We start from the raw sequence: 15598 nt of genomic DNA, 5'->3' as shown, positions 1-15598 counted from the left end.
GTAGCAGAAGTTAGGTACTTCATTAGGATTAGTAAGGTAAGACCTAGCTCCCCTGGCTTGTATTTGTCCCTATTGATATTTTTTATGTTTAATAAAAGACCACTAGACACTGTCTAGTGGTAAATTTGTTTTTTTTTTTTAAAAAAAAAAAAAAAAACTCAACTAAACAATGTTTGGTTGATTTTTTAAATTTTTTTGCAAGTATTACTCAAAAACAAACATCACAAGAATATTTCTATGGATTTATCACTTCAAAATAAATAATAAAAAAAAAAAAGATATCCCCATTAGTTTTAAAATGGTAATAATGTAAAGAACCCTCCACCCCCTCTTTTTACACTTTTTCCAAGGAATTCTTTTGTTGGGAAGAAGAGGAGGGACATTATCTTTGTTTGGTTGCATTTCATTTTTTTAAGGCAGTCATCTTACAAATAGGACACACATTCTTCAGCATTAGCCACTGCTTTATGCAACTGCTATGGAATTCATGTCCACAATCCAATATGCCCATGTAATCTCCACTTGTGTATTCCTCCTGATTAATGTAAACGAAAACCGATCAGATTTATTCAACAATCCTTCTCCAGTAATATCAACAAATTATAGTGTAAAACCATTAGAAAGAGTCTCACCCGACATATACAGCAAGGCTCCGTATTTGACGATGACCCTCCATATACTGGCTCATGCTTTCGCTGTTTCATACGTCCCAAAATGATTTCTTCACTCAATCCGGTGTTCACATTTCCTATATGTTCTTCCAATGCCAATAATTCCTAAGGAATGCAAAGTACAATATGAGAAATCTATTACAAAATATAGTGATAGCAAAATACAACCATATTTACCTCGTACGACATGTTATCAACGTCGAGCCTCATGCCTCTATGTCTATCATGCAACTCTGCGACGTTGTTGACGAATGGATCAAGCATCATATAATCCTGCCAAAAATTCAAAAAAAAATGAACCATGGTGTCTATCAAGGACCCAAAATTCAGTCAGCTTCCTGCTAACAAGTGATCAAGATGTGAAACCGGCATAACTAAGTCAGATGCAATTAGGTTTCATCATCAAGAAACAAATAACTGGCCACGAAGAACTTAAAACACTATTGGGTGGAAAGTAAACAAATAAACACCTTAGTAGGAATATTTTAAGTTAATCCTAAAATAAAGGCTAAAAACAAGGATATTGCATCATTGAAAAACTTCTGAGAAATATTTTTCATCGAAATCACCTATGCAAGTTGATGAATGCCTACAAGTGTGCGAGTGATTCTAGTCAGGGAAGGCCAAGACAGCGCAGCACGCCTAAGGCTTGCGCTAGGCGCTCACCATTAGGCTGAGCCATATCGCATCTTGCTGGTAATGAATTGATTCCTGAATCTTTGCTTGGTTTAGGCAGGTAAGTGTTAATAAGCTCCTTAAGGCTTTCATTAATGTATATATAGGTAACCTTATATTTCACCTCATTGAAAAAAGAAAAGAGAAAAAGCATAGGTAACTAGATCCATTACTGGCTAGATCAGCATCTGAACAAACATCATCAACCAAATTCTGACAAGTATTTATAAGGAACAGCTTACAAGCATCATCAACCAAATTCTGACAAATATTTTTCACCCAAACAACCTAATTGGCAGTCTAGTAAAAATATCATTCGTTGGAAATAAGAGAATATAGGTAATTTGTTTTCCTTCCAGATTTCTGTGGCTGGACAGGACACTATTCTGGCCATATTTCTACCCCTTCAGCTTATGGAGCAAAGATTACAAGTAAAAGTAACTATGTGTATAACTTTTCGCAGGCCAGCAAATCAATAGATATTTCATGCATCACAGTGTGCAGATCATGAACTACATATCATTCATTAAAAGTACACATGTAAACTAGCTGAACATTCATTGGGATATCACAAGGTTCAAAACAAAACCTCGGATCGCCTGTTCTCGCCCCTCCGCATGGCATGCAGGACTTGACGAATCTGTTGAATGCAAGCAGCAACATTCAGTAAGTAATTAGAAATTTAACGGTAGGTCAAAAGTATCTCAAAGGCAGGCATGAAGTAACATAAAAACAGCTGGATTTATTCAAAAGGTGAACTTGACAGAACAAAAATCCAGGACAAACTGAAGATCAAGCTACACCCAATTAGTGGAAAAAGTGACACTATAAAGTATCAGCTTCTGTAAAGATTAAGGTAAAAATTGTACGTGCTACAGTTCACATTCATTCTAAGTTCCAAGTTGTGGGCAACACAGCTGTAGAAGTACATAGATATCTGTGAGAAGTGACCATGTATTAGCCTTGTTATTATTTAATACCTTGTTTGGTAGTGTTTTCAACATATGTATGTATTAGCTATACATCCTATTCGGAATTATAGGGTGTATAATTACTACATAGCAACCAATGGTATAAGCAATACCAGGGTTATTAAAACATGGATAAGCATGGTTAACCTTGAATATACCAAACCAAAGTGGATAAGACATAATCCCCGCTTAACTAATCTCAATATTACTAATACACCCTATTCAGTAATACTATTCTTATACATCCTACTAAACAACTTCTTGAGCAAATTGCAATCCTTAACCAATCCAGAAGCTATACTCACATGCTAATTGTCAAAAGAACTATAATTAGGCATGTGCTTCTGTTCATGTGTGCTACCAATACTTGGACTTGAGTGTTGGCCAGTACATGAAACACTAATCTTAAACTAAATACTAACCAAATAAACAACTAATGTAACAGTCTTCATAGCACCACAAGATGAGCAAGTAAGAAAAAAGGGGAACATGAATAAGTAGATGAAAGGAAGAAGTCATCAGGAAGACAAAATAGTAATACAAGAACAAATATTTATATGTTCAACAAGCCAGATACAAGATGAGAACAGTTGAAAAACATTGATGGACAAACCAAAGTACAACAGTTTTAATACTATTTCAAAGACAAACCTCCCGTACCATTCTGTGGCGGCCCTCGATATCAGAAGCTAAACCACGCCATCCATCCACATCATTACTTGGGAAATCGGCCATCAAAGATGATATAAGTTGGTTTCGATGATTACGACGGCTACTAGATCCCCGGCTACTAGATCGCAATGATATCTCTGCCGCCTCCACAGGAGAAGCAGCTGAAGATAGCAGCGGATAATGACGTCTCTGACTTCCAGACTCGGACTCAACAGGTGGGAGGAGAGTCCAAGGAGAAATTTCAGAAGAATAACGAGTACTACTGCTTGCTAAGTTTTGATAAGGTGTCCATGCAGTAGGAAAAGTTTGCATACTTGGCCCACGGCTGAGTGCAGAACTAGAAGGCGTATTTCTGGAATAGCTTCCATTTGAAGTAGCTAAACTCCAATTAGTGGTATCCTGTACAATATTTTCAGTCTCAGGAACAGGAACAAATGGAAGAGGTTCCCCAATATTTCTTATTGAGCTCCGGAAGTTAGCATCATCTTGTAATGCAGCATATCTATCAGCAGAAACCACATTTGAACTTGATGAACTACCACCTCGTGAATTAGAAGATATATTCCAAGGAACTGGATGCAAACCACTTGGAACACCAGAAATGTGCATTACGCCAGAATGGCTTCCTGAGTTACCTGCATTCATTGGCTGTGAAATTGGTTGTCTGGAGCCCAAATAATTAGATACTGAAATAGGTCGAGGAGTTACAAGAGTAGAACCAACACTAGAATGCCCTAAATCTGTCCCAAGATTCCGTCCACTACCAGAATTTCTGGCAGAGGTTTCTGCAACTCCACTAGCACCCCCTCTTGTACCAACCCTATTTCTTGGATAAAGGTTTTCCAAGTGATAAGTATTCTGCACACTTGCAGAGGCTGGTGATATGTTTAAGTTGCTGGAAGCATCATACTGACTGGGAAAATTGTGCGGTGTAATGTTCACAGGTTGTGTATTGGAGCTTGAACTTCTACCACAACACTGCCCAGAACTGCCTTCAAGGACCTTGCGCTTGCAGGATATACCCCGAGTACCCATGGAAGAATCTGATATATCAGGGGACCTGGCCCAATAACTAGAACTACCTGAAGAAGTACCAGCATTGTAACAGACACCAGAAGCAGGACGCTCCACTTCCCATCTGCTGCTAGAAGTGTAGACAGTTGGAGATACACTTGGTCTCATAACGAGCCGAGTGTCACCATTATTGTATATGCCACTTAAGTTAGCATTTGCAGGCCTGTGAGCCGAGGCAAGATTTGGTAAAATTGGAGGGCTTCCAATCAGATGACTTCCAGCATATCCACTTGTTGAACTCTCAGGATGGAGGACATTGGATGGTCCAAATCGCATTTCTTCTGACTTTGGATTAGTCAGGACATGATTACTTGATGAAGAAGGCCAATCATGTCCTATTTTCAAATGACTACAATGTCCAATGCCATGAAAATTGGCACTGGAGCTCGACTCACCTTGATCCCGCAAACTGCAGTTATGTGTTGTATAACTAATACCATTAGCACGTCTACAATTTTCTCTAGCAGGAGAAAGCATGGAATTCGATAATCGATCCTCCACTGGATTTAGAAATTTATTCCAAGGGGCTGTCGGATCTCCAGAAGCATTACTTGAGACAGATCCCTGATTAAGATCGATAGTTTCTGGAAAGGAATCTAGTATGCTTCTGTTCCCTTGCATCTTGGCCAATTATGGCAAATCAAGGCCTTGAGTGCACTAGTGAGGAAATTCTGTCAAAGAACAAAATTAACAATAGTTGATATCTTGAAAAGGTTAAAGCATAATGTCACTGGAGAAATGTGAAAATATAATAAAACCTAAATTGGCTATATAACTTCTGTTGCACTAAGATAGTAATTTCAGCAGCGTATAGAATCAGTTCACAGCAATCATAAGTCGAGCAAAAGCTAAAAGACACAATTGGTAAAGCAACTGTTAATTTTAGCTTAAGGCTTTCAGTCTCCATCAGAATAACCAAGGCACCTCATGCAGGGCACAAGTAACACAAGGAAACTCTCTTATAGGGTGAACATTTGAAGAATGTTTTAACATTTCTGAGGTTTAATTTATGCTTAATTTCCAGCTCATCAGTTGATCTAGGTTTCAGCTTATTTATTTAAGTTTTTAGACAGATAATTTGGTGTATTCTTGTAGTGGTTCCACAGAGAACTTCTTTAATAGGTTTTTAGGTACGTTAATTGCTTCCTAGATTATTGTTGAGTCCTAATTGTCTTAGGATGCAAGAGCAAGCTTGCTTCTATGTTGAAGTAGTTCTATTCGTAGGTAAGAACAATTTTTTCAATCTAAAAATTACTCTTTTACTGTTCTTATTAAGTAGAGCTTATCCATGAGAATTGTTTGTTAGTTTCAAAGCAAGCTTTATTGCTTTTTTGGTTCTTCTGTAGCCTTAACTTGGGAGGTTTAACCATAAGGAATTATATATCTTATCCTTGACAAGTTTTACCTATAATTAATTCTAGGTGGGTCCAAGACTCCTTCCTTTCCTCTCCCCATCTTCTTCTTTTTAATCATTTTTCTCCCTGTAGCTACAGTCCAGGTGCTACTTCCAATCTGCATTTGAACCAGTCTCATATTTCTCCCTACATTTATCTTTTACCTTCACAAAAACAGCAGCAATACTCTGGTTGTTAAATCCTCAGAGAGAAACATGAAAATTTTCTAAACTAAACCACAACAACCAGTAATTTTAGTTCCAACGGGGCCATCCTACTGGCCCCCAGTTATAATTAACAGCCATTAGCAATAAGTTACAATATGGCGTTGAACACAACTACTAGAAACTTCATAAGCAGAACCCATGTTCATCAACTAATGATGAAATAAGGCTACATGGAATGATATGAAATCTGCTGATCAATAATGTAACAAGGCAACTACGATAATCAGCAGCATGAGAAAACGTTTTTCCTTAGTCACATAGCTTACCTGAGAAATTGTTAAGTTACTTCAAATTTATAGTTTGTTCACAAATGAACACAAATTTTTACTTTGTTAGCAATTGACCACAAGTTCTCACTTATCCAATGAGATTACCTATAGATACTCCACCAAAATATTAGCCTGTCAAAAGTTGCTTCAGACAGTTGGAATTTTCTCAAACATGATACTTACAACCATTTAATTGCTTGGTTCTGCAGCTTGATTGGTAAGCGTGGAGTTGTGACAATGATTCTACCTAAAAATTTCTTGAGGGCCTAGACAAAAACAATTTACACATGAATTACTCATAATGCTTACCATGCCACATGAATAGTGCCAGAGTGAGATGACAAAAGATAAAATAAATCTTGTGTATCCTATCAGCGTTGTGGAAAAAAAAATGGTTCCAGACTTCCACCAAATACAAGTACATTTGCTAGAAGAGCCAAATTTTCCCAAGTACGAAAGACCAACTTAAACTTAGACAACTGAACAAACACAAATGGGAGAGTATGCCTAGTTCCAAATAATAATCTTTACCCCCAAGCTATGACTTAGAATCGTTGAATAGAATAGAGTCATAGACTAAAAAGAGTAAACCATGCTTTAGACCTTCGTTGGCAAAGGTGATTAGGAAAGGTTAACTTATTGTGCATGTTTAACAGACTTTTCTTTTCTTTCCCCACAAAAGAATACTTTTTCAATAAATACCAAAAAACAGTAGAATAAAGTTAACAATAACTAAATAACAGTAATGAGGCAATGCCGCTTCCTTACTACTTTTTGGACAAAATCATTGTACAAATTAAAGCAATTCACTAGAAAATAATGCACTTGATTCACATCTTGATGCATGGCTAACAGATCCTCCCCGAGCAAAAGTGAAACCACTTATATATAAAAATTACTTAAGGGGCGTTTATTATGAGAGACAATGAATAATAATCCCAGATTACTTTATCCCGTGTTTGGTTAGGGTATGTGTATTTGTTAGTCTTGGGATTATTTATCTCACCATTTGTATCACAATGTAGGGACAATTTATCCCATATAGTATATGGTGAAATCACTTTGTCTATCCATACCAAACAACCCCTTAAGGTCTTATTTACATAAACAACAATTCAAGGAATATTCAGGTTCAACATTCTTCATTCTATAACAACTGAAAAGTCGATACCTCAGGCCTTATATAGAAAAAACATTATTATGCTGATAAAAGATTAATTTCAACAAGTACTGACTGTAATCCACACATAAACTTTTCACAATATAGTAGATATCCTAATAGTCAGTAATACAACAACAAGAACAAATACCCCTTAGTCTCAAACAAGTTGACAAGAACAAATACACCTTGGTCCCAAACAAGTCAATGAGCATGTTTATCCAATTAAATTCATTGCAAAAAATAAAATAAAAAGTATTAGAAAGAAGTATAAACTTGTATTGATACCACTAGTATCTGAACTCAATCGAATTGCAGATCCACATTACAAAAAGAAAACTACCGAAGACCAAAAAAAAAAAAAAAAAAAAAAGTAAAAGGGTGTTATCGTCAGTAACAATTATTCTTCAAGAAAAATAGATGACAAAAAGCTGAAATTTCTTAGTTAACAGAGACATATATTCAAGAAAATTAATGGGTCGATCAAGATACCTGAGAATCAGATGATCGGTGAAGTGACAGAATTTTCTGGGATTTCTATGTATTGGGGTTGTGGGCTTTGCTTTTTCTGTATTAAAAAAACACTATATCTCCATTGAAGATGAGGGTTTCGTTCTTGGTGAAGGGAAATGGAGAGAAATTGAGTTTCTTCCTCTCTATCTGTATGTAGGTGTGGCACTGTGTCGGAAGTGAATGAACAATTAACCTCTCATAAATGTACTATTTATGTTTTCTAATTAGTTTGACTAGCCCGGCCCTTCGGTTTTTTTCTCCCAGCCCTTTATAATCGAATCGAAATTAATAATTCCAATAAAAAAAGTTATTACTCTAGTAATAAGTTATTAATTTAGCTGACGAGAGAAAGTTGCTCGAATGGTAAGCACTCTGAGCAAAAAGGGTGGGAGCTCATAGGGGAGGGTAAATAAAGTTTTAAAAAAAAAAGTTATTTATTTAGCACTTTTAATAATGATATTGATTTTTTTAATATTAGATAATTAATTTTTAATGGTTTGAAAAATATTTTAACAATTTAATCAATAATTTGATAGTAAATTAATAAATTATTTCTAAATTATATTTATATCATTAGACATATAGAGTCCATGACTTAAGGTTTAAGAGCAAGTTTGAATTGATTTATTTTAGGTGTTTTTAAGCCAAAATTATTTTTAAGTAGTTTTATAGTGTTGAGATAAAATAAAAAGGCTTTTGAATTATAAGTCATAGCCAAAAGTCAATCTAAACTAGTTCTAGTTTCATACTTTTATTTTTAATTGTCTCAAACTTTCGGTTGTTTTACAAGGTGTGAATAATTGTGTTTGAGCAAGATGTAAAATGTCAACTTATATGTATGATTCATTTGGTTTGTCAACTTATTTCTAATAAGTGATTTTCAATGATTTTCTTTGGTGTGAAATCTTAATAGTTAAACATAAAATTGGACTGACAATGATCAATAACTGATATCTTAACGATTTATTATGTCAAGCGCTCGATAATGATAAATTGACCAATAAATTTTAATATTGAACTGAATCGATTGATATGCACACCTACTCGTAACAATATTTATTTATGTTACTAATTGACTAGAGTTTATAAGTCGGTTTAAATAGCTTTAAAATAGTTACTTTCTCAGTGAAAATTCTGAATCTACCACAGCTAGAATCAAAGTTATGTAGGGGTGGGCATTTGGTATTCGGTTCAGGATTATCAAATTTCAGGTTCAGTAATTGAATAATTGGTAGTTAAAAATAGATACCAAATATCAAAATTTTAAATTTCGATTCGATAATTAGGTAATCGGTAAATTAAATTTTGGTTTGGTATAGTATTCTTTATATTGTATTGAAGTTATAGCCGATTGTATTACAAAGTTAATACTATTATTGCAATCATTTCTATTTTTTATGTTGATGCACGATATATTTGAAGATCAATAAGTAAGAAGACATCAAGAAAAATAAATTGATACAACTAAAAGACATATATTTGAGTTGTTTATGTTTATTCTTTAACTTTCTCTCTGGATTTGTACTAATGAGTAATGGACATGTTGATATACGACCTTCATTAACTAAATAATTCGGTACTTGGAAAATACCGAATACCAAATGGTACTAATGTCTCATACCAAACTCAAACCCGAATACCTTAGTTCTAAAATTTTACTCATGGATACCATACCGAACACCCAATTATCCAATACCAAATAACAAAAAAAAAATGGTTCGGTTCAATTTTGTAATTCGATTTTCGGTATTTCATACCCAACCCTAGAGTTATGAGACAATTTTTTATTTGAGTTCCACTATATATTTTTTCTTGAAATTCCATCACAATATGCTAGAATTCAACTTAAAATTGAAATTTAATTTAAGCTTGCATTTGGACATGCGAACAAAATTATGATTTCAAATCAGTATCTGGACATGCAATTTGAAATTATGATTTGAAATTTTAAATTCTCCAAAAAAAAACATGATTTGAAATTTCAAATCATGATTTTTAATTATTTTTTTAAAATATAAAACTTGAAGTATAAATTTATATTTTGTCATAAAAAAAAAAAGAAAAAAAAAAAGACACATCAAATTATATTTGGCAACAAAAAATGCATGCTCAGCTTAAAGAAATTATGTATATCATTTTCATTATGTTACCGACCATTTTTCATTTTTAAAATAATTAATTTCCCCGAATACTCAGTATTAAATCATGTATCTAAGAGTATAATTTATCTTGAGAATCACCTACACATAACAAAAAAAAATATGTGTACGAGTTGCAAAACAAAAGAAAAAGGCTCAAGTATTTGAAAATGATGAATGATGGTCATTGAGCCGATTACAACAAGAAAAAACTTGTGAAGTATTACTCAAAACAAACATCATAACAAGATTTCTATGGATTTACCACATCAAAATAAATAAACATCCCATGAGTTATAAAATAGTAATAACAACAAGAATTCTTTTGTTTGGTTGCACTTCATATTTTTAAGGCTGTATTCTTACAAATAGGACACACATTCTTCAGCATTAACCACTGCTTTATGCAACTACTATGGAATTCATGTCCACAATCCAATATGCCCATGTAATCTCCACTTGTGTATTCCTCCTGATTGATGTAAAAGAAAACCGACGAGATTTATTCAACAATCCTTCTCTAGTAATATCAACTAATTATTAGAAAGAGTCTCACCCGACAGATACAGCAAGGCGACGATGACCCTCCATATATTGAATCATGCTTTCGCTGTTTCATACGTTCCAAAATGGTTCCTTCACTCAATCCGGTGTTCACATTTCCTATACGTTCTTCCAATGCCAATAATTCCTAAGGAATACAAGTAGAAGAGATAGGTGAACGAAACCCTTCACAATTTGAACAGAAAAAAAACAACCCTTCAAAGATCTCTGGTGAGTAATTCCAGATCTCTTATTTATAAGAATGAAAATCTCTTGAAAAACTAAAAAACGAATTTGTAAAGGGGTTACAATATGAGAAATCTATTACGAAACTTAGTGATATCAAAGCACAACCATAATTACCTCATACGACATGTTATCAACATCGAGCCTCATGCCTCTATGTGTATCATGAATTTCTGCAGCGCCGTTGAGAAATGAATCAAGCATCATATAATCCTGCCAAAAAAAAATAAAAAAATGAACCACTGGTGTCTACTAAGGACCCAAAATTCATTCGCATTAACAACCATGTAATGAGGAGATAAGTCTAGATTAACTGAGCTTCCTTCCTGCTAACAAGGGATCAAGATGTGAAGGCTTTATAATCCAGATCATCTAAAAAACAATAACAGGCCACTAAGATCTACAAAAATCTGGATAGGATGGAAAATAAAAATAAAAACATCTTAGTAAGGATAATATTAAGTAAAAAGTAAGAGAAAGGCTAAAAATAAGGATATTGCACCATTGAAAAACTGCTGAGAAATATTTTTCATTGAAACCACCTATGCAAGTTAACGAACGCATACACGTGTGGGAGCGATCCTGTTCAGGGAAGGCTAAGACGGTGTTGAAGGCTCGCGCTAGGTGCTCACCATTTTTGGCTGAGCCGTATCGTATCTTGCAGCTAATGGATTGATTCTGGAATCTTTGCATGGTTTAGGCAGGTAAGCGTTAATAGGCTTCTTAAGGCTTATTTCACCTCATTGAAAAGAAGAAGAGAGAAGAAAGATAGGTAACAAGCATCATCAACCAAATTCTGGACAAACATCTCTCTTACTTAAGCTTGTGGAGCACGGGTTACAAGCATCATCAACCAAATTCTGACAAATATTTTTCACCCGAACAACCTAATTGGCAGTCTAGTAAAATTATCACTCGTTGTCGAAAATAACAGAACTTAGGTAATTTGTTTTCCATCCAGATATCTATGGTTGGACATGTTACAATTCTGGCCATATTTCTACCCCTTCAGCTTATGGAGCAAATATAACAAGTAAAAGTAATTATGTTTATAACATTTCACAGCTCAGCAAATCGATAGAAACTTCATCCATCACGGTGTTCAGATCATGAACTACATATTATTCATACAAAGTACATGCGTAAACAAGCTGAGCATTCATTAGGGTATCACAAGGATGAAAATAAAACCTCAGATCGCCTGTTCTCGCCCCTCCGCATGGAATGTAGGACTTGACGAATCTGTTGAATGCAAGCAGCAACATTTCGTAAGTAATGAGAAAATTAACCGTAGATCAAAACTATCTCAAAAGAACGGCATGAAGCAACATAAAACCAGCTGGATTTATTCAAAAAGTGAACTTGGCACAACCAAAATCCAGGACAACTGAAGATCATGCTACACCCAATTACTAGAAAGAGTGAAACCATAAAGTATCAGCTTCTGAAAATATTAAGGTAAAAAGTATAGGTGCTTCGATTCATATTCATTGAGACATAACATTCATTCTAAGTTCCAAGTTGTGGGCAACACAGCTCTAGAAATAATCCCAACAAAACTATTCTCAGCATTAGTAATACACCATATTCACCACGGTCATCAAAAAAAAAAACCATATTCAGTACTATTCTTGAACATCCTACCAAACGACCCCTTAAGCAAATTGCAATTCTTAACTCATCCAGAAGGTATACTCCATGCTAATTGTCAAAAGAACTATAAGGAGGCATGTGCTTCTGTTCATGTGTGATACCAATACTTGCACTATGTTGGGCCAGTACATGATCCACTAATCCTGAACTAAATACTAATCACAAGATGAGCAAGTAAGAAAAAAGGGCAACACGAATAGGTAGATGAAAGGAAGAAATCTTCAGGAAGACAAAATAATAATACAAGAAGAAATATTTATACTTTCCTCAGGCCAGATACAAGATGAGAACAGTTGAAAACATTCATGGACAAACCAAAGTACAACAGTTTTGATACTATTATAAAACACAAACCTCCCGTACCAGTCTGTGGCGACCCTCGATATCAGAAGCTAAACCACGCGATCCATCCACTTCATTACTTGAAAAATTGGTCATTAAAGATGATATTAGGTGGTTTCGATGATTACGTCGGCTACTAGATCCCCGGCTACTAGATCGCAATGATATCTCTGCCTCCTCCACAGGAGAAGCAGCTGATGATAGCAGGGGAAAATTACCTCTCTGACTTCCAGACTCGGACTCAACAGGAGGTAGGAGAGTCCTAGGAGAAATTTCTGAAGAACTATGAGTACTACTGGTTGCTAAGTTCTGATAAGGTGTCCTTGCAGTAGTAGAAGTTTGCATACTTGGCCCACGGCTGAGTGCAGAACTAGAAGGCATGTTTCTGGAATAGCTTCCATTTGAAGTAGCTAAACTCCAATTAGTTGAATTCTGTACCATATTTCCAGACTCAAGAGCAGGAACAAATGGAAGAGGTACCCTATTACTTCTTATTGAGCTCCAGAAGTTAGCTTCATCCTCACTATCAGGAGAAACCACATTTAGACTTGATGAACTACCACCTCGTGAATTAGGAGATACATTCCAGGGAACTGGATTTAAACCACTTGGAACACCAGAAACATACATTAGGCCAGAATGGCTTCTTGAGTTACCTGCATTCATTGACTGTGAAATTGGTTGTCTGGATCCCAAATAATTAGATACTGAAATAGGTTGAGGAGTCACAAGAGTAGAACCAACACTAGAATGCCCTAAATTGGTCCTAGTTGGCAGTAAACCAAATGTAACTGTATCATGATTCTCAAGATTTTGTCCACTCCCAGAATTTCTGGCAGAGGTTTCCGCAACTCCACTAGCACTAAGAGGAGGAATTATGTCAGAGGCAGTCACTCTTGTACCAATCCTATTCTGCACGCTTGCAGAGGCTGGTGATATGTTTAAGCTGCTGGAAGCACCATGTTGACTTGGAAAATTGTGTGGTCTAATGTTCTCAGGTTGTGCATTGGAGCTCAAACTTCTACCACAAGACTGCCCAGAACTGCCTTCAAGGACCTTGCGCTTGTAGGATAAACCCCAACCCATGGGAGAACCTGATATATCAGTGAACCCAGGCCGATAACTAGATCTACCTGAAGAAGTACCAGCATTGTAAGAGACACCAGGAGCAGGACGCTCCGCTTCCCATCTGCTGCTAGAAGTGTAGACAGTTGAAGATACACTTGGTCTCATAACCAGCCGAGTGTCACCATTGTTGTATATGCCACTTAAGTTAGCATTTGCAGGACTATGAGCCGAAGCCAGATTTGGTAAAATAGTAGGGCTGCCAATCAAATGATTTCCACCATAACCACTTGTTGAACTGTCAGGATGGAGGACATTGGATGGTCCAAATCGCCTCTCTTCTGAATTTGAATTAGTCAGCACATGATTACTTGATGAAGACGGCCAAGCATGTCCTATTCTCAAATGACTAGCATGTCCAATGCCATGCAAATTGGCACTGGAGCTCGACTCGCCTTGATCCCGCGCACTGCAGTTCTGTGTGTTATAACTAATACCATCAGCACGTCTAAGACTTTCTCTAGCAGAAGAAAGCATGGAATTCGATAATCGACCCTCCATTGAATTTCGCAAGATATCCCAAGAGGATGTCGGATCTCCAGAAGCATTACTTGAAACAGATCCCTGATTAAGATCGATAGTTTCTGGAAAGGAATCTAGTATGCTTCTGTTCCTTTGCATTTTGGCCAATTATGACAAACCACGGCCTTTAGTGCACTAGTGAGGAAATTCTGTCAGAGAACAAAATTAACAATAGTTGATATCTTAAAAAGGTTAAAGCATAATATCACTGGAGAAAAGTGAAAATATAAGATAACCTAAATTGGTTATATAACTTCTATGCACTAAGATAGTAATTTCAGCAGTGTATAGAACCAGTACACAGCAATCACAAGTCGAGCAGAAGCTAAAAGACACAATTGGTAAAGCATCTGTTAATTTTGAGCTGCAGGCTTTCACAGCCTCCTTCAAAATAACTAAGGCACCTCATGCAGGGCACAAGTAACACAAGGAAACTCTTTTTATAGGGTGAGCATTTGAAGCATGTTTTAACAGTTCTTGGTGTATTCTTATAGTGGTTCCGCAGAGAACTTCTTGGTCTACAAATTACTCTTCTACTGTTCTTACTAAGTAGGAACTTATCTACAAGAATTGATTTTTAGTTTCAGAGCAAGCTTTATTGCTTCTTTGGTGCTTCTGCAGCCTTAGCTAAGAAGGTTTAATTTTAGTTATAATGGTGTCATCCTTGTGCAGGATTATTTTATCATGCGTTTGGTTAGTATATGAGTATTAGCTAGTCTCGGGATTATTTATCTCACCATTTGTATCACAACGATGGGAATAAGTTATCTCATATAACTTTGTCTATCCCATCCCCCATAGCAAACAACCCCCTTAAGGTCTTAATTACATAAACAACAATTCAGGTTCAACATTATTCATTCTATAACAACTGAAAAGTCGATAACTCATACCTTCTATAGTAAAAACATTATTATGCTGATAAAAGATTAATTTCAAGAAGTACCCAACTGTAATCAACACATAAAATTTTCACAATTTAGTAGAGATATCAAAATAGTCAGTCATACAAGAACAAGAACATATACGCCTTGGTCCCAAACAATTTAACTCATACATACGCTATTGAATTGCAGATCCACAGTACAAAAAGAAAACTACCCAAATACCCAAAAAAAAATCAAGAAAATTAATGGGTCGATCAAGATACCTGAGAATCAGATGATCGGTGAAGTGACGGAATTTTCTGCACTAAAAAAACCACAAAAAAACACTACATCTCCATTGAAGAACAGAGAAGGAATGAAAAATGGGTAGAGAGAAAAATAGAGTTTCTTTCTCTCTATGTATAAGAAATGAGAGAGCAATTAAGTTGTGATAAATGCATTATTTGTTTTTTTTAAAATGGTCAAAAATAATCCTATGCTATTAGTTTGGTCAAAAAAAAAACTTAGTAATTGTTAT

The 15598-nt window shown here is 35.6% G+C and overlaps 2 protein-coding genes across 7 annotated transcripts; both read right to left on the bottom strand.

Annotated features, from left to right (window-relative positions):
* Positions 1-190: 190 nt before the first annotated feature.
* On the bottom strand, positions 191-15372 carry LOC125815216 (E3 ubiquitin-protein ligase MBR2-like). 6 transcript variants are annotated; one of them, XM_049494634.1, is made up of 8 exons: positions 7605-7736; positions 6059-6219; positions 5469-5621; positions 2969-4734; positions 1936-1986; positions 849-944; positions 633-776; positions 378-535 (listed from the first exon to the last, which is right to left on the bottom strand). In XM_049494634.1, exons 4-8 carry the CDS (start codon positions 4682-4684, stop codon positions 404-406), a joined length of 2139 nt encoding a protein of 712 aa, XP_049350591.1. In that variant the 5' UTR covers positions 4685-4734; positions 5469-5621; positions 6059-6219; positions 7605-7736; the 3' UTR covers positions 378-403. The 6 variants fall into 6 exon arrangements, with proteins under 6 accessions (XP_049350596.1, XP_049350591.1, XP_049350593.1 ...); XM_049494639.1 differs by lacking the exon at positions 5469-5621 and having other exon boundaries at positions 191-535; positions 2969-4720; positions 7605-7770; XM_049494636.1 differs by lacking the exons at positions 5469-5621; positions 7605-7736 and adding an exon at positions 15345-15372.
* On the bottom strand, positions 9973-14302 carry LOC125815063 (E3 ubiquitin-protein ligase MBR2-like; the record flags this gene model as incomplete). Its single annotated transcript, XM_049494463.1, has 5 exons — positions 9973-10235; positions 10320-10454; positions 10670-10765; positions 11744-11794; positions 12569-14302. Coding segments are annotated over 5 exons (2148 nt in total), but the record flags the coding sequence as incomplete, so codon positions are not given.
* Positions 15373-15598: the final 226 nt, after the last annotated feature.

The sequence above is a fragment of the Solanum verrucosum genome, unplaced genomic scaffold (assembly GCF_900185275.1).
Source record: "Solanum verrucosum unplaced genomic scaffold, falcon-dt-bn FXZP01000261.1, whole genome shotgun sequence".
Taxonomy (NCBI): Eukaryota; Viridiplantae; Streptophyta; class Magnoliopsida; order Solanales; family Solanaceae; genus Solanum; species Solanum verrucosum.
The sequence above is the reverse complement of the archived record's forward strand: the minus strand, read 5'-3'. Positions and strand labels throughout refer to the sequence as shown.